Source organism: Schistosoma mansoni (assembly GCF_000237925.1).
Source record: "Schistosoma mansoni, WGS project CABG00000000 data, supercontig 0261, strain Puerto Rico, whole genome shotgun sequence".
In the NCBI taxonomy this organism is placed as follows: domain Eukaryota; kingdom Metazoa; phylum Platyhelminthes; class Trematoda; order Strigeidida; family Schistosomatidae; genus Schistosoma; species Schistosoma mansoni.
The window spans coordinates 19,054-43,885 of record NW_017386124.1 but is presented as its reverse complement, the minus strand read 5'-3'; the positions used below and the strand labels follow the sequence as shown (position 1 = coordinate 43,885).

Here is a 24,832-nt window from a genome sequence, read left to right as displayed (position 1 = left end):
GAAGCTGTTGCCGCCAGACGTCAAATACCTGATTTATGTGTTTATATTCAGATAGTTATCAATCTTTCCTTGTGTTATTGACATATATTTCTTTGTTGCATCTCAAAACACTTTCCTGAAGAACTCGTTCTTGCATTTAATCCATCGCCGAGTTTTTATTTCGACTATCTTCCAGATTAGTAAACTTATTTTATTAACTGAACTTTACTCATTTTATTCCCATCAGGATTTACTCATTGCGTAATCCCTTGTTTCTAGCCGTTTGAACAGTTGTCACATTCAATGTTGTAGAAGTTTCCTTCACATAAGGTACATGTTTACAATATTCAGTATACTAAATTTATTTACACATTTACTACACCATACTCATGTGTCTTCAACATAACTTCCAACAAAACTCATGCAAATAGTTTGAACCCATTACGAAACTATGTATTAAATATCATAGGTTGTAAGCAGCTGATGAGAAGCAACGAAATAAAGTGAATTCATGCTATGCTGCTATGATCTTTGCTCTTGCTCTTTTCAGAATATCATTCTTGCAACTCTTTTATTTTGATTGCATCACTTTCAGATTCATTATTTTATTTTTGACTAACTGATCTGAATTCTTGTCATTCTTAATTAATATTAATTTGTGTTCATTTACTTTGTTACATAATTGGTCAGTTTTTTTATAGCTTAGTAACCTATTGTAAGCAGAGATGGATAGTGGCTAGCAGTGGAATCCAGTTTGACGCGCGTTTCGTCCTATTTGGGACTCATCAGCTGGATGTACCTGCATCTCAGAGTTGATGTTCACTCTGGGACTCGAACCCAGTACCCTCGCTTCAAACGCCAATTAAGGTATATCGAGGCAATACGCACAGTATGCACATATGCCAATTAGAGACTGACCAGTTGCAGTCCTAAACACATCGATGGGAAGATCCAAACAAACAATACTAAGTGAATTAGTAACCTATTATTAGTATGCCTGATGACATAGAATCTTCTCTTTCATATTATATTTGTTTACAACTATCGTTATATTTCTTCAGTTATTATGTTAATTGAAATCGCCACTCCATCATAATGATATATATTTATATCAAAAAAAATTTCACTGTTTTAACCACGTTGACTTTATGATCATTTTGATTTCAATATATTTTAAGTTGTAATCAGCTGATGAGGACTTGACAAAATGAAATGATTTCTTGTTATTCTGTTTGCTTTTGTGTTCTGTCTCTCTCTCTTCAAGATGATAAACGGAACTATGTATATGAAATACATCAGGAATGATATCTAATATAGAACTACAAACTTTTGAATCAAGCACTATTATCCGGTGATAAGACCGTGAGGCCATTCAACTCTAAGACCTTTCAAGAGTAGATTCAGTGTATTAATCGTGTTGCGATTGAGATTCAAGATGAAGTGCATAGGTTTGATCCAATATTCAATCGTTGATCTTCACTTCTAAATAGTGGTTTCAAGTAAAATGAAACCTCTCTTCAGTGTTTCCTGACCTACAGTTGTTCTTCAACAGAGATTAGTTTTCAGTGCTCAAAATATAAAAAAAACCTACCATATATTACCTAGTCCAAATAAGTGGTAATTTCATATATACTTGTCAGTATGATTCAAAACATGAGTCAATCTGTGTCAAACCACTACTGAAAACCTAGAAGCAACGGATGGTCGTCCCGTCTTATCATGGGTCTCCTAAGCAGTTCGTATCCACGATCCCGCACGTGGTAGTCGAACCCAGAACCTTCGGCATCACGCGCGAACGCTTAACCTCTATGTCACTGAGCCGGTATCCAACGCCTTTAATGTTTAATTTCAATTAATACAAAGTACTACACGATGATCTTTCACTGTCTTTGGTAGGTAACTATCTCACACCTGACACAGATTAAACTCCACTGCTCACGGCTTCTTACCAGAACTCTGGAAATGTCCTCTCGAAGCTAGTCACTAGTGAGCACACGATAATTGTAAGTATTTGGTTGTGAGGCTCAGCAATCTATGAAACCCTACACTTACAATATTTATCAGTGATTAAAATGATCAAATTGCTAATTACCTGGGGGTTTAGGTTTTATTCAGTGCATAATTCTTATATCATACACAATTTTCACTTATAAATTCACATTAACTCACCATACAACCTTGATGTACGCTGTGTACTTGGAGATCACTGTCTGTTCGATATTTCAAATTCTTCTAAGATGAATAAAAAGCCCACATCAACAGTTAATACTCATCACTAAAGTTTACTTTATCCCCTTATTCGTTGCAATCACTGAGCTGGGAATTTATGACAAACGATACAAGTTATGTTATACTGTTGTTCATAAAATACAAGAGTGAAGTAGTTTTGTCCCAATATTTGGAAAAATTATGTTTTAGTAAATTTAGCCACTTGAATAATATAAGTCTCAATTAATAAATTACTAAACAATTGAGAACCCGACACCCTGCCCCTTTATATTTCATATCTTAGTTATGACTCGTATTTTGGTATACACGATTGTCTATACTTTAATTGATTTACTATCGATCTAACTTTAGAGTTGACTTTAAATAATCAAATAATTTTAAACTCTTTTTACTTTAAACGATTTAAAAGTGCTTACCCTGTGGTTTGAACATTGTATCCAACGTAAAAACTTATTGTTGCCATAAGGAATAAAGTCTATCTGTTTAATACGAAAAAGAATCTTTATTGGTACTATGTTTGTGTTGCAGTGTAAATTTGTTTTTTTTAATACCAAGATTTAGTCAGCTGAAATTGTTTTTCTTCAATCAAGTTAAAAAAAAATTTGATCTTCTTTAGGGACATTGAATAATACTCTGTATTTCGCATGATTCTCAACTGTCACTTATTGATTCCTAAAAGAAAATTATATGTATTGTTAAATGTACGGTATATATGCATATCATGTCTGTATTATGAAGTGAAATTTTCAATAATTCTTGATGGCTTACATTGTTGAACTTGTTTACTGTTAAAATATCATTATTTCCGCTGTTGACCTATTCACTTAATTAAAGGATACCTTGATGTTGTCTGTAGTTACATTTTAACTTTATACTTTATACTTGTCTGTTAATCAAATTAAGAATAGATATTTTGTTCCCTTTAAGATGGGTCTGTGATCACGTTGATATGAGTTATGAAGATAATAAATATATGAGATAAGTTTTTATCCAGCCAATAAATCTTCACTAGAATGAAACATTTTCACTGCTAGCCATTATCAAGTTTATAATCAATGTTAAGTCAACATTATTCTCACAAATGACTACTGATTTGTGCTATAATTAACCGTTTCTTGATCCCTTCATTTTTATCGTTCATTATTCATTTATTAACCAATGATTCGTAATCACACTAAATTTGTTCTTATATTTTGCTCGTAAATAAAATTTTTCCTTTTAATTCTTGAATTCAGTTAATTATCTAGTTTTTCTTATATTTGTAATCTAATCGGTTGAACTATCAAGCGTTGTTTATCCTTTGAGTAATTAATCAATTCAAGCATTTCATTGATCTCCGTAATCTCATGGGTCATTTAAGCCATCATAGTTCTTTGATGACGTAAATAATAAATCCAGTTTTAATGTATATACTTTGTGTAAAACAATGTTTGCCAGTCGATTTATATTCCACATTTATCATATCTTAATTCTTGTAGTTTTAAGAGAGTGTAACAATAGACTTGTCGATTTACTATACATATCATTTTTCAAGTCAATTAAGTTATTTTAAGGGTTTACCATTTTATGTATACATATTGTTAATAATTCTCTTGGTATATATATTTTTAAAATTCCTATCCGATTTAATATTTTTAATCGTATGATATGGTATAGCACATACATCTCTTGTTCCTCTTTATGTCTTTCGAGATCAAAGAAACATACTGTTATAGTCTATGGTATTATATTTGAGTTTATATGAATTAGTGTAAGCTGATACGTAAGAAATCAAGCTTTAGAGGTTCGCTTAGTGTGTGCGACTTAACTAGATGACTGGAATTACCCTAGGAATAAATCCTCTGATGAGGTGAAAATATTAATTGGTTTGCGTTTAGCCTGAAAGTATATTCTGTGGTGAGAGCATGTAAAAGGATCTTTAATAAAAGAGAAACAGGAACAAAGTGAGTTGATTACTGAGTAATCACTTACATTTAATAATGAAAGTAATAACACAAGCGTAAGGTTAATATAGCCTGAAAATTGAAACTGGAAGTTAGTAGAGCAAGATTTGGAATACGTCAGAATATGCAATACCTTACATACTTTTCGTCACTTTTTTCGTTTTAATAATAAGTTAGTAATTCCTCTGGTTGACAGCTTCGAGTTATTCAATTAGCCGGTAATTTTATGCTATAATGATAATGATCAAAGAATAACTATAGAACGTTTTTGAAGTTAAGTGTTTCGTTTTTTATTTCTAGCATTGTAAATGTGATTTATTCACTAAACAAACAAATGCTATCTTATTTTAATACAATCATGTTGCTTTCATTAATCTAATCATCAACTTATAAATTGATCTACTTAATTTTAGCATTGTTATTATTAGTCAAACCATCTTACCTATTTTCTAATTAGTTTGATTTACGTATGGCATTAGTAGAGGGTTGATTGTAATTCTCCAGATCTTGTCGTTTCTCACCTAACAACCACAACCAATTACAGTACAAATTGATTACTTTTGAAATGAAAACTTGTAATACAAAGTCCATAGAATATGACCCATTTTGTTGACACATACTTATGGGTTTGGGTATTTTTTAATTACTAATATTTTGCTATTCAGTGGCGTCAACAGGGTTGAATTATTATCATTCACTCTGTTTTATTTTTTCAGGGTTGTATTATATACACATATTGTGTATTTATGTGTGCGCTTTCACGTTGATTCAGAAATGTATCAACACGGTATTTTAAAAAGTCTCATTAATGAAATCAAAGTGGGCTACCTAATGTCTTATTCAAATCGAATAAACATAATTTGACGCTCATACATATTTCATAACTTTCATTCCACTACTGAGTTTATTATTTTGTTTCTGAAACTATGTATGATTTTCACTATGGATCATTGATTTTTTCGGTTAAAGTTGTTGAACACAGACCTTTACTCCAGTTCATTGTCTCCTATTCGGAAAGTCGTTTAGAGTATCACTAGTAGTTCAGACAACTCAATTATGTTAGAAAGTCAAGTACGTAGATATGTGATTGTTTTTAATGAGTTCAATTATTTGTATGTTCATATGTTTCGTTTCTAGGTTAAATCCGTATTGTCTGCATAGCCGTTAGCTTGATAATCACAAATAATAATGGTTAATCTGACATTAGGTTTCTGTTTTAAAAACTATCTTCATCTTTTGATTGTATTAATTTTTTAGTCCATTTCAATGTAGTAGTTTAAAACCGTTAAGATTGTTTGTTCTTTTAATTCACTTCAATGGATACACTTAAAATTTTCCTTTGATGATTAAATCTATCAGAAGTTACTTTTTAATCTATATTTGAACAATTTCTCCTGACAATATTTGTAATGTTATCATAGTTAGTGATCGGATAACTCAATAACCCTATTGATTATTTGGTTATTTCTCTCTTCACTTCCTAATCTGATGTCTGTAAATAAATGGTTGCGATTTTTGGGACTATTGAGTGATCAGTGCCGAGGTTAGACTCAAACATTTGGTGAAGATATCAAGTCAGTTGGTGAGGTAGTAAATCTTTATTAACTGAATTGGTCGGAGTGTGTATTATTTCCAACCAACCACCTCATTCGGCTCACGATATTTGATGATACAGGAGTAGATTTAAAGAAAAATAAGGGTAGCAAAACCATTTAGTGTCATCAGTTCATAAATTCACTGACAATGCAACTAAGCCATGTTGGTAGGTGCAGACTGTCTGGTTGGACCTTTAATCAACCATTGTGCCGGGATTCAGTGATGTATAAGTCTAATTTCAATCAATCCACGATATTGTGCGACCATATTTTTGGGCTTGATTCTCGGTTGAAGTGTCTTGGAAGCTCACAACGGACAAGTTGCACAATAGGACGAAACGTTTGTTTAATCCTTTCAGGTTCTCAATGGTTGTCTAGTTTAAATCTGCGATAAATTAAACCATCTCCATAACCATATACCAACGGTCAATATTTTCTAACCACATAATCTATATCCGATCTTTTATGTTACCACTGATAATGTCAATGTCTGTGTTACTCTGCGAATTATCTTGACAATCTCACGTTGCTGTACTGATAAGGTGTTGTGGATATTTGAACTGATGCTCATGTGCGCCAGATTCTGTACTTCTTATGACTAACTACTGTCTAACTGAAGTCAATCTATATTGTCAATGGAATCCAGTCTATTGGCTTTTTGTAAACGATAATAAACACAGCGTAAGGATATAAATTTAACCACTTAAAACGTGGATTTATGCCATAACTTAGATAATTTTACTGTAATTCTACCGCACTCCAGTCGTTGATTTTTATGTTTTGAATGATTTCATCATTATCATTTAATCTACCACTATTTATCAGTATAAACTTAAAAGTAGCTCGCTCACTGCAAGGCCTGAAGATTTGGAGTTCAATCTATAAAGGAGTTGGTGGTGCACACCGCTGCGAAATTTTACACTAGAATGCACAAGCCGTCAATGGATCATTGATTCCAATTGTTTGTCTAGTTTAATTCAGTCTGTAACTAAACTATACGCAAATTTATATCTATCTTTTTGCTGAATATCTTAATAGTTACCGCTAGAGTACACCTGAAATCGCTGTGTTTTTTTGTTGGATATCATAGATATAACACTTCTGACAGCTTATCTAATGTGAAATCTCGCAATAATGAAGATGATGTTGATACTGATAATCTTACTCAGTCGACAACAAAAGTTGAGACAAATCACACGCTAACACATATTACAAATACATGCGATGTTCCACAGATTGGTAATAAAGCTTCAACAACTCCAGCTGCAACAGCGACAACTAAAGCAAATAAGGCTGTGCCAGAACTGGCGAAGACCAACGATATTGTCGATACTACTGATAATCACTTTAAACGCAAATCATCTTCATGTGATATAATTTCAACATACTTAGAAATAGCTATTCGATCATGCATACAAGAGCATTTATTTCAGGAACGATTATCAGATTTTAAAGTGTATGATACCATAGATACGGTGAATAATTTTAATCAAAGTTCAATTGGTATAAATCAAATTTCAAAATCAGATTATTCAGACGTCAATGTACCTAAAACAAATTCTGTCGTAAGTTTTACGTGTTGTTATGTTTAATTTTATTATTCACTCCTGTTTTGTAATCGAGTCATGAGTTAATAGTATCTTTGAGATTTATTTTTACTTGTATATGAAGTAGGCGTTGATGATGTCCAGAATAAAAATGTGAACTTCTCAATTAAACCATTTAATCTAGAGAAAACGTTTAAATTGAGATCCCAGGTTTTGGAGGCATTGTTAAAGTGTTGTATCATAATACATGCAGGCTACTAGGATGCATCAACCTGTACATTTCTGCTCCATACTGTCTTCCGTATTCAGCTACTCATGAAGCTATTCATTACTCATTATTCGAAAATCAGTGCGCTTTTAGCCCCATAAGTAGTTGACAGAAGCCATCATTAGCTGCTCCAACTCGAACAGGTTGATTTATTAATGCAATTAGTAAAAAAAATGTTTTCTCTATATTTACTAATCGATACTTCGCTAGTGATTGATGTTTGTTTGATGTTTAGTTTCCTTGATAAACGCGATTAGAGTCCGTTTAAAAAAATTTGAAGATTGAACTAAATTATCAAGAATCCAACAAAATAGTCTTGATAAAATGTAAATATTAAACTTGCACATTACGAGCATTGACGTTTAACACATAGTATTTACTACATAATAGCAATGTTATGATCCTGAAAATAGCTCACTAATACCTGACACTTGCGCGGAAACACTGAAGCTTAGTTTTCATCCATCTTAAGGAATTTTAAGTAAATAATCAAACGAATAAACTTTAATACCCATCAGAATATCATCCAAACGTTTTGGGATAGTGCTTCTGATCAATTAACAAAATATTGCGTTTATGTAGTTGATTATGAACAGCTTAAATTATTTCAACTAGCAGAACTATCCATAGTTTTCTCGAGTTTATTAGTCAGATTCTGTCGAATTATCGTAAAAAATCTTGTATATTTTGTGTTCAGTTAGCAGAAATCCTTTTATTAACCGAGCTTTAGAGATCATATCCTTTCCAATATCAATTTTAATAAAGAAATCATTATTGTGTTCAAATGTCAATTATTTGCGTAAAGAAAAGAAAAGATTCAATTTAATATATAACACAACTAGTAAATTGATTTTTCAACTCGATTTAATTACAAATGTACTGTACACAAGCCCCCAAATGCCCTGGTACGGCCTAGAGTGGGGAGAGTCTGCTCTCCTTCCCGAAATGCTCTCACATGGCCACGAGTACATAGCCTCTGCCAGGGAAGTCCTACTCACTGCCTTCTCGTGGCAGGGGGGTTGTTTACGAAATTGAGAGGACGTAAAGCGAATGTCCGGGTTGGTAGACAAGGCGAGTCCACCTAGGGGAGTTGGAAAACCCTGATTCCAAACCAATGGTGCACATGGGCTCCAGTGTCCTGAGCGAACAAATGGTTTATGAATCAATCGTTGGGACTGCATCTCCTCACGATGCTCCCCTTCCTTGTGGATCAGATCTTTAGGTCGATGGCTCCGGTTGTGGCTCCCTAAGAAAACCACCTGCTTCGGTTTGGGCACCTAGGTAGTATCACAGCCCTCACACAAATCTCATTCGATTTGTGTGACGTATATATATCTGGTGCCTGTTTGTACCGATATTTATGTTTAAATAAATAAATAAAACACAAGAAATATGGGGAAGCTTTCGAAATTCTTGTTTTAAATAGTTCGAAAGTTTTGTAGAGGTGTTGTAAAGAATATTTTAGGGTTTCGTAACATTGTTTTCGTTCATTGTGAGTGTTATCGATTGAGTAAATTCCAAAGTCATATCAATAAACATGTGATTACATAACTTAGAATACTTAATTATTTGTTAGAAGTGTGTTTAAATCATCAAAGCAGCAATTTAAGGTCATTTAAATGCTAAATTAGCATATAGATGAAAAAAACTTATCACGTGTTAAAACACTTATTTCTGACCGCTAACAAACACTATTGCCTTAATAATACCCTGAAAATTGTTCGGTTTTATTAATGAATGAGTATTTAATAATGTACTTTCGTTTCCTGAATCTTATTTACAAAATCGAAATGGTTATATACTTTCTCCCGTGTTGGTTATTGATCTGAATAATCTGAGTTCTTGAAACTATCTTTTTTTCAAAGTATGTTTTTATATATTCATGTTTACGTAGAAGTAAGTTTTTGTTTGTTGTTTGAGGTGCTCCGATTGATGAAATTGAGATGTATTTTCAACACATGCCAAATATTGACGTTGTTTGTTTGTTTGTCAATTGATTTGAATGCTTGAATTATAGTAACTATCCATCAGGTGCCTGACAGCTGCACTTATTAAGATATTGATGTCTGTTAGACATGGGTTTCCTGAAGTATGTTCAGAAAAATAATATGAACGTTTCTCTAACAAACAATCAACACTAATTTCAATCCGTTTCGAAAAAACGATGATTACCAAACATTCCTTAACTAAAGTATGATAAGCCTTGCTTTACCATCCCGATTATTACTATGATCAAATAACTCTTTATCTCTTACATAATGTTATTAATATTCTCATGTTAACTTGGTTTTAATTGCTTCCAGTAATTATGGAATCATTTATTATATTTTTACGCTTATATAATTTGTTTTATTTGTTATTTATAATCATTAGTAACCACAAGATGATCTTCTTTGCTCTAGATTATTACTTTTCAACTTATTAGTTACATGTCAATCTTAACTATCTTTAATTACATAATTTGTGTCTTATTCTTGTCCTACGATATTTATCTGTTACATTTTTGAATAACAATTTCAAATGCATCAATTCAAGTTTACTAGACCTTTTGTTTATTGTTATTTTGTTGTGTTTGTAATTGTAATTTGTTTACAGCTGATGAGAAGCTCTGAAGTTGTGTGAATCTATCTTATGCTTGTTTTCATAATTCAGATTTTATGGTATTTGTTTTATTTTCAACTTGAAGTTGATCATATACCTTTTGTTTTTATTTACAGAGTCAAGCAAATTTGAAAAATTCTGAAACTAATTATCCGAAATTACCGTCAACTACAGATCGGCCTAATGAACCGAACGATCAGATTCTCAATAGATTAGCTTATTACTTACATAACTTTAAATCTCGTTTACGTGAATATGAAAAACAATTTGAACATGATTATGGACGGAAGCCAACTAATGCAGATAAATATTCTAATCCAAAGGTTAGATTTTATTCATTTTTGTATATTTTATATTAAATTATTATTATTATTATCGAGTCACAAACCGATCTATGTTAAAGCATTATTGAAAACGTGAAAGCATGGAATGGTCTTTTCGTCCCAGTATATCTTCAACCGTTAAGGGTTCTCGCATGTGACCAAAGGTCCTGAGTTTGATTTCCTCGTGAGAGTTCGTGGGTGCTCAATTCCGAGGAGCTTCATACTAGAATGAAACGGCCGTCCATTGCTTGTAGGTTTTCAACGGTTGTTTAACTTGGATCAGTTCATGATTTCAATGATAGTATTATTATATGTATCTGTTAGTGAAAATACGGGATTCAGGTAGTTTACTGAGCAATGTGTCATACATTGTAATGGAACAAGATATGGCGAATTATGTGACAAAAAAACTAGAGTACAGATATGAAGTGATAGATTTCACTATGAAACATATCTTTCGAAATATTTCATTTCTCTTAGTACATATCTTGTTTTTTGTGTAGAACGTAAGCGAAACTATCTGTAAAATTGCCAATAGCTTTGATTTTGTATCATCACTATAGTCTCAGTCAATATTTCTTATTTATATGATCTATATAACATTATGGATAAATTTGGGATGAATTAGTCAGTGACTATTCTACAACTGTATATTAACATCAGAAAATTGTGTAAGTACTGTTGTGGTGTAATACTTGTTCAAACCAATAAAACGAATCAATCAAGATGTCTTCATTATTTAAATAGTGGTCTCCAGTATTCCAAGAATCATATTTCTTAATTAACGGTGACAAATAATATAATATAATATAATAAAATTAGAAGACGACAACTAATTTTAAATATATGTAGCTGTCAAAAGTCATTAAAATTGAAGGCTTGCGCCAACACTCCTCACATATAATTTTTTTTTAATGACAGCTTATATTTCAAAGCCGCTTTATGTTCATATGCTTTGTGCTCTCTTGTTGTACCTTAATTATAACAGTGAGTGATCTCATGAGCTTGTATGAGAGGATTCATGTAGTATATTTGGTCACATACATGTATTCTAGTTTTTTATAATCTGTATATGGACTGTGAAACTATCTGGGGATGTTAAGCTGAAACCATTTTTTTTGTTGAGATTCGTTAATAAAATGGTCATCTACTTTTGAACCGCTAGTCTTGAATCTGTTTTTTCAACTTTCTTTGCAATTTTATCCACTGTTTTAACTTAAACCATAAAATCAGGTTCAGATGTTTTTATATTGTTGACAACATCCTGAAAAAGTAACCATGAATATTAGAGTTATACTTAGTAGAGTCGGTTTTAATGAAGATTTTGAAAAAAATGAGAGAATTCACTTTACTTTTGAAATTGCTACAGAAGGTGTTCTAAGCTGTCATGCATTATTAATACGTTGTAGTGTAACATAAATATCTTGGTGCATGTGGTAACGTTTGAAGCTTCCGTTTAATTCTCTATCTTATAATCATGAGTCATTTGGTACTTTTACTGATCAATAATATTAATTCATCCAAACAATCATCAAATAGTTGAAAGCATGAGTCAGTTGAAGCTAGACCACTAAGGAAATCCTGTAAGCAGTGGACGGCCGTTTAGTCCTATTGTGGGACTCCTCAGCAGTGCGCATCCACTACCTCGCCTCGCGAAATTCGAACCCAGAACCTACCAGTCTCTCGCCAGAGCACTTAACCGTTAGACCATCGAGCAGACAGGCATCCGATTGTGTTTATGTATAACTCCAACCAATCTACGAAGTTGAGCAACCGTTCATCAATTGTCTTCAATGAGTTCCTATCTCACAACAGACGTGGTTTGAACTCCACTGATCACTGTGCACTACTGAGGAGTCTCACAATAAGACGAAATGGCCATCCAGTGCTTCCAGGTTTTCCTTGGTGGTCTAGCTTAAATTGACTCATGCTTTCAACTATGAAAATACTGAAATCTCCACAGAACCCCTTCTGATAATAACCATCAAATAACCGGCTTTTTATGGAGATGAAGGCTATTCAGTTTGTTTATCTGATAAGTCATGGATATCATTTGCTGAGATAATTACCATAATAAAATTAGTTCCACTGAAATTCAGTTTATCTTGATAAAATTTTAATTTTAGTGTAACAATATTTCAATGTTAGGTCAGTGATTTTATAGCATACCTCCATACAATATACTGTTTCCTTAATTTTCTGATTACAGATCGCTGAATTATTACGTCAATTGTCTGAAGTACAAGAAACGATGAGACAAATCAAATTATCAGGGAAAATTTCAGATAGTACTTTTTCTTCAATCATAGGTCAGAACGGATATTCTTCGGCATATAATACATATGATGATTATTCAATTAAAACTCAAAAAAACATAACTAATTCTATCAATAATAATAATATTCACAATGGAAGTATAAATGAGAAAATAACGTCCTCTGCTTATTCAGAAAAACAATCTTTTCCTAAGATGGATAACGAAGTAAATGATTATACTAGAGGTAAGATTTTTTCAATCTATGAATTGTAAAGATATGTGTCATATAAGGATTTATACAAATTGTTCAAAAAAGAAGTCTATTTCAGAGATTAGTTATTTTCATCCAGCTGACGAGTCCCAAATAGAACGGAACGCGCACCAAACTGGATTCCATTGCTAGCCACTATCCATCTTTGCTTAATGTAGATCACTGTTTCTAATCACTTGACTAGTAAATTTTTATCTCGAAACTGCTCAGTAGACAGCCAAAAAATATCCATGAAGTATTTCATTTCACATTACCACCTTTCACATACTCATTATATTATCATCATATATTATTTATAATTTGCAGCAGTTTGTTTTGAAAAACGAATCTTTTATTTATTGTCATTATAGAACTTCGATCATCAAACAGTACGTTTTCTTCTAAACATTCAATCCTACCCAATAATAAAGTTGGAAATGAAAACTTATCCAGACAGTTCGATTCTAATAGACCAACTATAGAAAGTACATTTTTACTGCTTTCAAAGCGACTAACTGAAAAGCGTATGATTGCAAATCGTCCTGAGGATCTTCATTTAATGACTCCAAAACAGGTAATTTATTTTTTATTTTTGTTTGATTCAAGTATTATATGTTTAGGCTAGTCTTACATATTGAGATATTTTAGAGCGTATGTACATGTACTACTTAAAATAGTAGTCAGCTTATGAACTTTTTATATTTATGAAAATGATAATTCCACTACTTGACGAAAGCATAACACGATATGCAACCAACGGCACTCGAACGTGTAGGACCCTTACTGTCGTAAATCAGAAGGCAGGAGAAGTGATTTCTCGGTAAGAATAAAAAGTGTACAGAAAATCATGGGTATTCATAAATATCAGCGTTAGCTATAACATCATTATAATTAATCCAATCTGCATGCACGTTAGGTCACTGTCCAATCATAGTATACCACGTGGGTATCCTAGAAAATTCTATCAGGTTCTGACTGGGTGAAAACTCTTCGGTCCCTTTAGGGCCTCCAAAGGCTCCGTTGTGCTTCTCGGAAGCCGGCCCAACAGAAAATTAGTTTTAGAAATCATTTAACTTAATTTCAATACTGTTATTTCTTTTGCTATAGGTTCAATACAAGGATGGTAAGACTATAATTTATGGAAGAACCATTCAGGTATGAGAAAAGAGGTCTTGGATTCTGGCGCAAAATTCACTCACCCATTTAGCTAAGTAGAGTTTTGGGATTATAGCTGATGTCAGTTGGTGATGAAAACCCTAAATATAATTCCTAACCTTAACCATGAACTGTAAATCATAGTTTGAACTCCTCACACAAGTTTACAACCCTCATTTGATCCTAGTTATTACGTGGACACTCTCAAGGTCACTCTGGCGTCGCCCAAAGATCGTCCATAAATTATAATCTCATCACAACGATAATGTTACCATCATATTCTCAAGTACATATTTTGAAGTACACAATAACGGAGATTTGGTCAGGATAATATGAATTCATTTTAGATTGTAACGTTCTAATCAACTGCTTACAATTTTTAATATTGAAAAAATCGAAATTATTCGCATAGATTAAAAATACCTATATTAGTTAGTTTGAAGTAAGTTGTAAGGAGGATGACTCAATGTTGTGAACATACGAAAGAGTTTTCTAAAAAAGTATCATATATAATTCATGTTATCAAGGCTAAGAAAAATTGAAGATTGTTTCCTAATGTACATAAACCAAAGCGTTTTGGAACATATTTAAAATGTCTGAGATAAATCATCCTTTCTATGATAGGTCCCTGTAAATTCATACTTACGGCGGTAACACGAAAGGAATACTTGTTTAATTTTGCTTGTGCAGTGGTACATGTTGTTTTATAGACAGAGTTAATACCTTAACTGTAGTGAAACTTCTGGGTAACATAGTGTTAAACTTCTATTTGTCTTTACAACATTATCACCTTCAAAATTGAGATGCCATAAGATGAATTCTTCTACAGACTTTGTTGCTTACGATTTATCTCTTGTTTTTCCAGCACTTATCATTAAGCTTTTGTGGGTAGCAGTTATCTTTTGAATATCTTTCAACGTTCATTAATCTTTTTCCAGTTTGTCAGTGATTCATATCCACTTTGTTCTATAAAATAATATATTAACTAATGAATTAATAAACCACTTCAATTTCTAGTTTATAATGTAACATACAAAATACATACATAATAATAAATATTCTCAACCTGTAGATAGTTATAAATAGTTCTTTTTTCGATTAATCAACCTAATATAACAAACTAATCCATGCTGTTAAACTTAATTTACTGCTGCTAATGTTTTGTTTAAGAGTATCTACTCCCTATTACAACTGCTTGTGACATGATACTTAAGCCTTAAACAAAAATTAGTTATCTTGTATGTTGGTAAATAAAAGGTCTTTTTATTATTACATAATTTTCTGTCATGTTTGCAATACTGGGCTTATGTATTGAAGCATAGAAAACAATTAGCATATTTTTAAAGGATTGATGATCGACTTTAGTAAATTCAAAATGTTATACGTTATTGTTGACAGTGATGAAACTTCTAAATTGATCAAATTTCATTCATTAAACAATATTTATAATGTTAGGACGAAAAGCGAATGTGCGGCGCTTCAACCGGGTTGATGGATACAAAAAGTTCACCTTGGGGAGTTGGAAAACCCTGATTCCAAACCAATGGTGCACATTGGTCCCAGTATCCTAAGGGAACAAATGGTGTATGAACCTACTGTTGGTCACCGACTACCATGGGACTGCATCTCCTTACGATGCTCCACTGCCTTGTGTATTAGACCTTTAGGTTAGAGACTCCGGGTGTGATCCCCTAAGAAAACCACCTGGTTCGGTTTGGTCACCTGGGCAGTATCACAAACCCTCACACAAACGAAAAGAGATTTGTGTGGCGCATATATATCTGATGCCATTTTGTACCAATATTTCTGTGTTCAAATAAATAAATAAATAAAAGGTCTACATTGACTTGTAATTTTATGAATTTCAGTAGCTAGCTAGCTCAGTGTTCTACGAAATTTTACATTATTTTTTTATAATATATACGGTTTTATTATCATTTTTTTGTTCATATTAAGCTAATCAATTAATAAAAAGTTTATCATTTCCTTATTTTCACGCTCATTGTTTGTTAACCTTTTTTTTATAGATTGCAGCAGAAAAGCTCGCCTTACAAAAGGCCTTATTATATTTTGAAAATCTCCATGGACGACCGAAAGAACATCAAGATCGTATAACAATGAGACCATTATATGATAGATATCGTAGTGTCAAACGTTTATTGAATTGTTTACAATCTAATAATAATTTGAACATTGCTGAACACACAGAAGAAAATAGTGATACAGAACTTCAGTCATCTGTGCCATCGATTGATGATCCAATGAGACGGCGATCAATACTATCACCAAATATAATGCCGGTAATCAATGATAGTAATATACAACTAAAATCTGTTCATTCTACTGGTACAGCTAGCAATAGTATTGCTTCATTTAAATCAATTAATCCTGTTCCTTATTCCAGTTTGCAATCTATTAACAGATTATATAATCCAGTCTCATCCATATCTGATAACAACCTACCTGTTCCATCTATGATGTCTTTACCCACTTCAGCATCATTTAATACGCCTATATATTCTCCGATTACTTCACCACAATCTACTCTTAATAATAATAATCATGTTAATGATAGATTGGATGTAACTCGAAAACAACCCACTGTTGTTACATCAATTCCATCAACAATCAGACATAACTTTAATCCTAACTCTACGGGGTTATTCAATCCAAATGCAAGACCAGCGTATGTTGATGAGAAACAGAATAAAAATAATTTCGCTTTTAACAAACAGTCTTTCAATTTGGATTCAAATGTTGATCTGAAGTACAATGAATTAGATTGTGATGCAAAACGTACCAGTGATAGAAATAGTAAAGTACCATGTGGTAATAATAATGAATGGTGTAAGTATATCTATTATTATATTGTTATGACTTGACCTAGCCGTTGCCAATTTGCTATGTTTTTGACCTAGGCGGTAGCCAATTGTTATGACTTGATCAAGGTCGTCGCTGATTCGTTATGACCTTACGAATTTAACAATGACGTAATTCGCGTAAATTATCCACTAATAGAATACGCCTTCTACGACCTTCACACTGTGACAATGACGTTCGATTAATATGAGTAATCTAGCGTCCTTATTGATCCTTATCCGCCTAACCCGTCCACTTGAGTCCAGAAACACCAATAGCAGCTGCTGTAATGCGAATCGTTTATTTCAAACATACTTTATCTATATACCAGACAGGCAGACCACACCACACCATAAAATAGAAAATAATATTTGTACAAAACCAGGCCGAATGAGGCTGTAAGCGTGGGAGACAATAATCAATAAAACTGAGTATAACATAGGGACAGTAAATCATATAGTAATAATCAATAGGTCAAAATAAAGTTTAGATAATCTAGTTACCGAATAGTTATACAATAAGAATGATAGTCCAATAGTAGGTCCTACAAGTTACCCGTACTTATGTCTTCGCTACTACATAACATATATGGTGTATTTTTCATCTGTTCTGTTTTGATGCAGCTGTTTGTTTTAACATAGTAAGGTCGTGTATACCATTGGTTTGTGGGAATTTTCTCCACATACCAGTATTATACATCGACTGGATTTACCATAATGTAAAAATGAAAACAAAAAATTACTAGGACGAAGCAGCCGTCCAGTGATTCTATATTTTCCAGGGCGGTCTAGCTTAAATCAACTTCAGCCATTAAGTTACCAAAATTTCCACAAACCCTCATTCTGACAAAAGATTACCATTGAAGTCTTGTGTTTATAATGATTTTCCTTTAGAAATTTAACTTGGTTTGTTCATGGCTAACTTCTTTTTATTCGCCACATCATTTTCATGAAGCGCTGAAGAAAATAGGCTGCACTGAGCTTTGTATCAAACCAATTATTCAATATTAAACATGACCGTTCAAATTAAAACTGTTTTCGTTGTGGAAGTCTGTCAAGTACATTTATGGAAACTGAACTACCTAATTATTTATAGAGTAATGTATATTTTGGAGATGAATTAGGCACTCGCTTTGACCAGTATGTTCTCACCCGTGAATAAATCAGATTGTTCTTTGTATTTTTTCGTCTCTTTAGTTGGAACAATTGGTTTGAGTAAAAGAAGTCAAGACAATGCCATTCATAACTGTCATGTAAATACTTTTAATTGTCATTCTCAATTCTTTAATGAGACAAACCACCATCCTCCTGTAGAAAATGCGTTATCTACATCAACACATATGTCAACTAGATTGTTTGATTCAGTGACACGCTCAAATAGACTTACAAGTGGATTTTCCTCGCCTATTCGTCAAGAAAATTTCATCGGTGCTAAAGCACCATATTTTTCACCTCCACCATTATCATCTTCATTTTCCAGTCCGAAAATTATGCAAGCCAATATTTCAAATGAAGTTCCGTTAAGTACTAATACTACTGCTCTTATGAAAAATCGTCGTCGTCTTCTAGACACCTCAGAAAATGCTATAAATACTATGTTACCTAATGACAAATACACGGAGTGAGTTTACAACCATAAAATAAAATCTGTAAATATCATTACAATAACACAATTTGTTAGTAAGTGGCAGTCCTCAATGTTTGAACCATCTACTTTTTATAGTTTGTTTGTTTGTGCTGTTTTTGTGAACTATTCGATTGTAGTCAAATTAATAGCATTTTGTATTTTCACGGATTTATATTCTATGTCATGTAATAGCGTATCGATACATGATTTTTTTACACTGTTTGTACTTTGCCAGTAATACTATGTAGTTTTACTTCTTCTGAGTTCTTGTCCCTATCCTCTTTCTCTTTTCAAATGTATTTCACTGTATTATACTCCTTCAATAACATCTTCAAACCCTAATCTTTCACATAATGCTTATACTCTTACTATTTCTACCACTATGGGATTTGAATCGACAAGTGCATCTCTGTGCTAATGTGGTAATTGTTTGGCGTAATTGTTTCCATTTCTGTAGCATGCATCTGCGATTGTTTCTAACTTTTCACAACCAACCTGGAACCTCTTTAAATCAACCCTGTGATTCGTTGGTAGGGGCATGTTGGCTTGATCAATGCAATCAATACCTTTTCACTTATTTCTAAGTTTTCTAATAGAACCTAATTTATAATCTTTCAGAAATCTGAGCTTTTTTTTACAGCAAAGACTGTATCGTACATTTCTGTTATCAGTTCTATTCTTTTTATTTGTCATCAATTATCATTGCAGCTCATCACAAGCTATTTCATCATCAGATTTATCAAGTTGGTCTACCGCTGACTTAAAGACAGCATTGCGTACTTTGCGTGAATCAAAACGTCAATTACAAAAGACCTTGAAAGATTTTGAACATGAATTTATTCAAAATACTGGTAAGTTAAGCTATCTTTAGTACTGTGTATTGTTGTCGTTTTGTTTTCCATAACCTAATAATGCCAAAATCAATTCTGACTGACTTGGTGAATGTACGGATTAATTCAGTCTATCTTCTGAGTCATTACCGATAATTTTTTTTCATTTGCATGTATATATACTAAATATTCAAGTAACAATTTCTGTTTTTCTATTATACAAAATTCTCTAGCTGATATTCTTAAATTTATGAGATGAACCATCTTAAGTTGTTAATATCTGTCAGATGTGGTATATTTATTGTTGGGAAACCTTTAGTAGACAGCTTCCCTGCCGATGCTCGTTTTAAATCAAAGTATTCTTAACAGTTATTTCCTTAATCTTTATGCCCACCAGGTTTCCTGTCGGATAATAAGTTTCACTAACAATCATATTCAATATTTACTGTAGTTCAAATAATACAAACTCCATGTTTCGCTGAAAAATTTATATCCCTTATGTAAATTTTCACACAAGTATATGGATTCATTGTAGTTCGTAGCTCCAATATGTAGATAATAAGTTCCTATCAATTAAAATCACATTAAAATGGTATTCTTAAGATTCTTGCCAAATGAATTCATTAAAATTTAAGTAGACATTCTCAACTGAACATTCACCGACATCAAGCCGGCAGAATCTTAGATAAAGCGGCTTAATCAGTTTGTAAGTTAAGATAGAATCAATTAAAATTAAGATACATTCCAAAGTATACAAACACGATTGATAGATTCATTTAGTAAATGCTGTGATACCGCTTATATATATATATATATATATATATAGGGATTTTTCATAATATTCATTCATAATATTTCTTTTCTTTTATATATAAAGGTCAAAAGGTGGAGCGAGAAGATCGATTATGTATGCGTTCAGAATACTGTGAATACAAAGCATTGAAAACACGTCTTTTCCAACTAGAAACTGAACTAAAAGTTCGATGTGCTTAAAATAATGCATATTTATTCTATTGTGTTTTTTTTCTAACCACACTTAAATGGCGATGTCAAAGTGATAAGATGGTTGAACCTCCTAACACATTGAAATAGAGGGTTTGAAAATGTAACTTATATTTTATTCGTTTTACAACATAAATGGATGAATTATTTAATGGGTTAATTTATATTTCTATAAACATATACTTTTATTTCTACCAATAAATAAATCTTTCATTATTGTACATAAATTCTTCTAAGATAGTTGACGTATATTGATTTGAGACTATAAAGATTTTTTTACAGTACGGATATTGGTTTCCAACATTGTCATCCCTTTTTTTCCATTGTATACACGTAAATTAATAACGCAATTCAGTTAATGTAATTTTTAAAAAAATATTTTTATTGGTATGTAGAACGAAACTGTCATAAATGCAGGGTAACTGAAAGATTTTATAACATTATAGCTCAAATAGTCCAAGTAATTATTTTAAATATATTTAGATAATTTCTTTTTCTTTTAAACACCTTACATTTCGTTTTAATTGTTCTCTTGAACATTAAATTCTTCGGATAATCGTTTCATACTACTTAATAAATTATTTAGTAGTACGTTTTAACATGTATAATTTTTATACCATCATTTTGATTGTATCTATTTCAATATTTAAAAAAATGAAAGAATTTTTCTCTTCAACTTTACGTTTTTTTTGCTTCATTATCATTTCGGATGAATTTTCTTTTGTATATTTCAGTCTTTATTCCGGATACTTATTGGTACTTTTTATTGATATGACCATAGGAAGTCTTCATTCTTGTAAGGTAGAGCATATCACTTTGTATAGTATAATACATTGTAGTATATAATTTGATATTTCGTATATACCACTGTCATGGACATTGTGCTTATGTCTATACGAAAAGTGTAATTTATTTTTATGTAGAAAAAGAGAATCATTCGAAACTCAATGGATACTATACTATTCCATATATATGTTGATGTATGGGTTTTATTTAACAAATGTATAGAAATGCTATATATATAGCATTGTATATTACAATTTATTTCTAGAAGAAATATTAAATAAATATTTATTTACTAATTACAATGTATTTTGCAATGTAAATGTTTTTATTCAATTCTTCAATATTCTTAGTAATGCAAACAGATTTTCTTAAATTACTTGATACTTCATATTATATACTAATATATATGAAGTGCAATTGTGAATTTGTATTGAAAAATAGCGAAACTGGTATGTCCTGGGTCCGAATCTCATAAGGCGGTATCGCGGATGGGCACTGCTGAGTAGTTTCATAGTAGGATGAAATGGCCATCCAGTGCTTCCAGGTTCTTCATGGTGGTCTAGCTTCAATTGACTCATGATTTCAACTATGAAAATACTAAAATCTCCACATAACCGCTTCTGAAAAATAGTTTCTTTAGTAAGTATTTCTATTCGTCGCATTCTGATTTACCATGATGATTTAAGGGTATATTAATTGGATACTTATTCTTTCCAGTATATACACCGAGCTGAATTAATCATCGAAGTGTTGTTCACATAATCTTTATTGCAAAACAAAATGGAGTTTTCGTCAACCGAATATTCATAAACATATTTATCTATTCCATTGCTTGTTTAAGTCCAGAATTCATGGTAATCTATTGTATAAGAATAATGATTTCGGTAAGCAATCTTACGGCTAGATGTAAGGCGATTGGCAAAGATGCCCCCAAATGCCCTGGTACGGCCGAGAGTGTGGAGAGTCCGCTCTCCCTCTCCAGATGCTCTCATATGGCCACGAGTATATAGCCTCTGCCAGGGGAGTCCTACTCACTTCCTTCTCGTGTCGCGGGTGTTATTTACGGAATTGAGAGGACGAAAAGCGAATATACAGCGCTTTAACCGGGTTAGCGGACACGGAGGGTCCACCTAGGGGATTTGGAAAACCCTGATTCGAAACCAATGGTGCACATGGGCTCCAGTGTCCTGAAAGAACAAATGGCGTATGAATCAATCGTTGGTCACCACCATCTTCTTACGATGCTTCACTGCCTTGTTATTTATTTATTTAAACAAATACATATTGGTACAAAAGGGCACCAGATACATATGCGCCATACAAAACAATGAAAATAGGAAAAACCGGAAGACTCTTTTAAGAAAGTTAGAACCACTCTTTATGAAGAAAGTAAAAGTAGGTTACAGCATGCTCGCCACTGGCTTCTATACTGAACCATATTTGATAACGTCTCTAGCCACTGTTTCGCACCATCTCTTGGACCCCAGACAGGAAGTACCAACAGAAGCTAGCCCTTTGCAGCTTTCTTTCATACCACGACACCATGTCATACACTGACAGATATATATATATATATATATATATATAGAATCACCATAAAAAAACGGTGGCTAATTATTATTCAATGTCCGAATTTCTGTCTAGCCAAATCCCGATACATATAACTTAGGAAACAACTGCACACAAGACCAAGTTGGTCGCTTTCAAATCCTTCCTACACCTAATAACTCTGTTATCTCCACGACTAACCCTTCCCACGTCCTTTTATCACCTCGCACCGCTAGGGCAAACGATTCGAGTACACAGAACGTTATTCCTGGTCTCTTGAAACCACGCTCTAAACTACATATAGGAACTTTTAATGTCCGAACATTGTGCCAAATAGGACAACAGGCTTCCTTAGCTAGGACTCTAGAATCTTACACCATCGATGTGTGCTGCGTCTCCGAAACGCGCATACAAGATCCGAGTAGTGTCATTCATTTGACCGCACCTAATCAAAATAAAGTTTCATCTCGATACACGCTTCGTGTATCTGGAAGCCCTGATGCTGCTTCCCGTGGCCTCGCTGGAGTAGGTATAGCATTAAGTCGTAGGGCAGAACTAGCTCTTTTAGACTGGATCCCAGTAGACAGTCGTCTATGCGCTGTCCGACTAAACGGATCAGTAAGGACCCGGAAAGATAGGGAAACTCGTCGATGCCTCTTCGTCGTCTCTGCCTACTCTCCCACTGACTGCAGCTCAGATGATATAAAAGATGAGTTCTACAGGAAACTTTCTGACCTTCTCCGAGAAGCTAGGCGTTCTGATGTAGTAATAGTAGCAGGTGACTTTAATGCTCAAGTAGGTAAACTAAGTGAAAGGGAAAGACACCTGGGTGGATCTTATGGTGTCATGGCGAAAAGAACAGATAATGGCGACCGTCTGTTGCAGCTATGCTCAGATAACCGCCTATTTCTTGCAAATACTAACTTTAAGCATAAGGAAAAACATCTTTTGACATGGCGACCCCCGAATTCGTCCCAACGTTGGACCCAATTAGATCACATCGCTATCAGCCACCGATGGAGGGGCTCGATAGAAGACTGTCGCTCATTCTGGGGCACATGTTTAGATTCAGATCATGCTCTAGTGCGAGCACGTATCTGTCTGCGTCTTACTGGTCGTAGGAAAGACACTGCAGGGAAGCCTCTAAGGGTTCTACTTAATGATAGGCAAGCTAAGAATATATTTCAGGAACAACTAGGAAAACAGTTAGGCAGCCATGTAAGTTGTGTCCACCCGGAAGCAGCGTGGAATGACATCCGAAAAGCTGTGGAAACAGCAGTGATATCCGCTAGTAAGGTAAACCATAACGTTAGGGAGAAACAATGGATCTCGGCAGCATCTACCGCACTGATAGATGCTCGTAAACTCATCCCACCTGGCTCTGAGCATAACGAAGAGCGGAGTCAACTTAAGTGCAGGCTTATAAGAAGCCTACGTAATGATCGTGAACAGTGGTGGGTAGCGAAAGCAAGAGAGATGGAGAAGGCAGCGGCAATAGGTAACAGTAGGCAGCTATTCAGACTCGTTAAAGAAACCGGTATTAGGAACCCGAATATCAGTGAAACCATCTCAGATAAAGATGGGCATATTATTCATTCTCAATCCAGGAGATTGGATCGATGGGCAGAACACTTTAGGGATCAGTTCAACTGGCCTTCAGCCACACTTCAATTACCCACGATCCCCAGTCGTCCTGAATGGCAAATTGATGTAAGTCCTCCAACCCTCTGTGAGGTTGAAAAAGCTATAGGAAATCTGAAGCGAGGGAGAGCAGCAGGCCCTGACAGGTTGACCCCTGAGATTTTTAAGGATGGTGGTCCAGTACTAGCAGTGAGATTGACTGAGGTGGTCTCAAACCATAAAGTTATCAGCTATTAATCTACGCCATGTGGGGAGGTAGTGAACTCGATTTCCGAGGTCCTCAAGATAATTATATCCTATACTCAAAGCTTCTAAGTTCCTATTAGCTCAAAATTAAAAGTTTTATGGCTTCCATTGATTATTTTGTTCCAGATTGTTTCCAATCAGTTTCCA

The 24,832-nt window shown here is 33.4% G+C and overlaps 1 protein-coding gene across 1 annotated transcript in view; it reads left to right on the top strand.

The window, feature by feature from the left end:
* Smp_145770 (hypothetical protein) overlaps positions 1–19,503 on the top strand; it is a gene marked incomplete at both ends in the record, with an annotated part of 37,806 nt that extends 18,303 nt beyond the window's left edge. Inside the window, 4 exons of the mRNA XM_018790765.1 lie at positions 6,837–7,311; positions 16,175–16,994; positions 18,203–18,626; positions 19,341–19,503. Of these exons, the coding sequence (XP_018647382.1) occupies positions 6,837–7,311; positions 16,175–16,994; positions 18,203–18,626; positions 19,341–19,503 (1,882 nt within the window). The remainder of the gene's footprint in view (positions 1–6,836; positions 7,312–16,174; positions 16,995–18,202; positions 18,627–19,340) is intronic.
* Between the last annotated feature and the right edge of the window lie 5,329 nt (positions 19,504–24,832).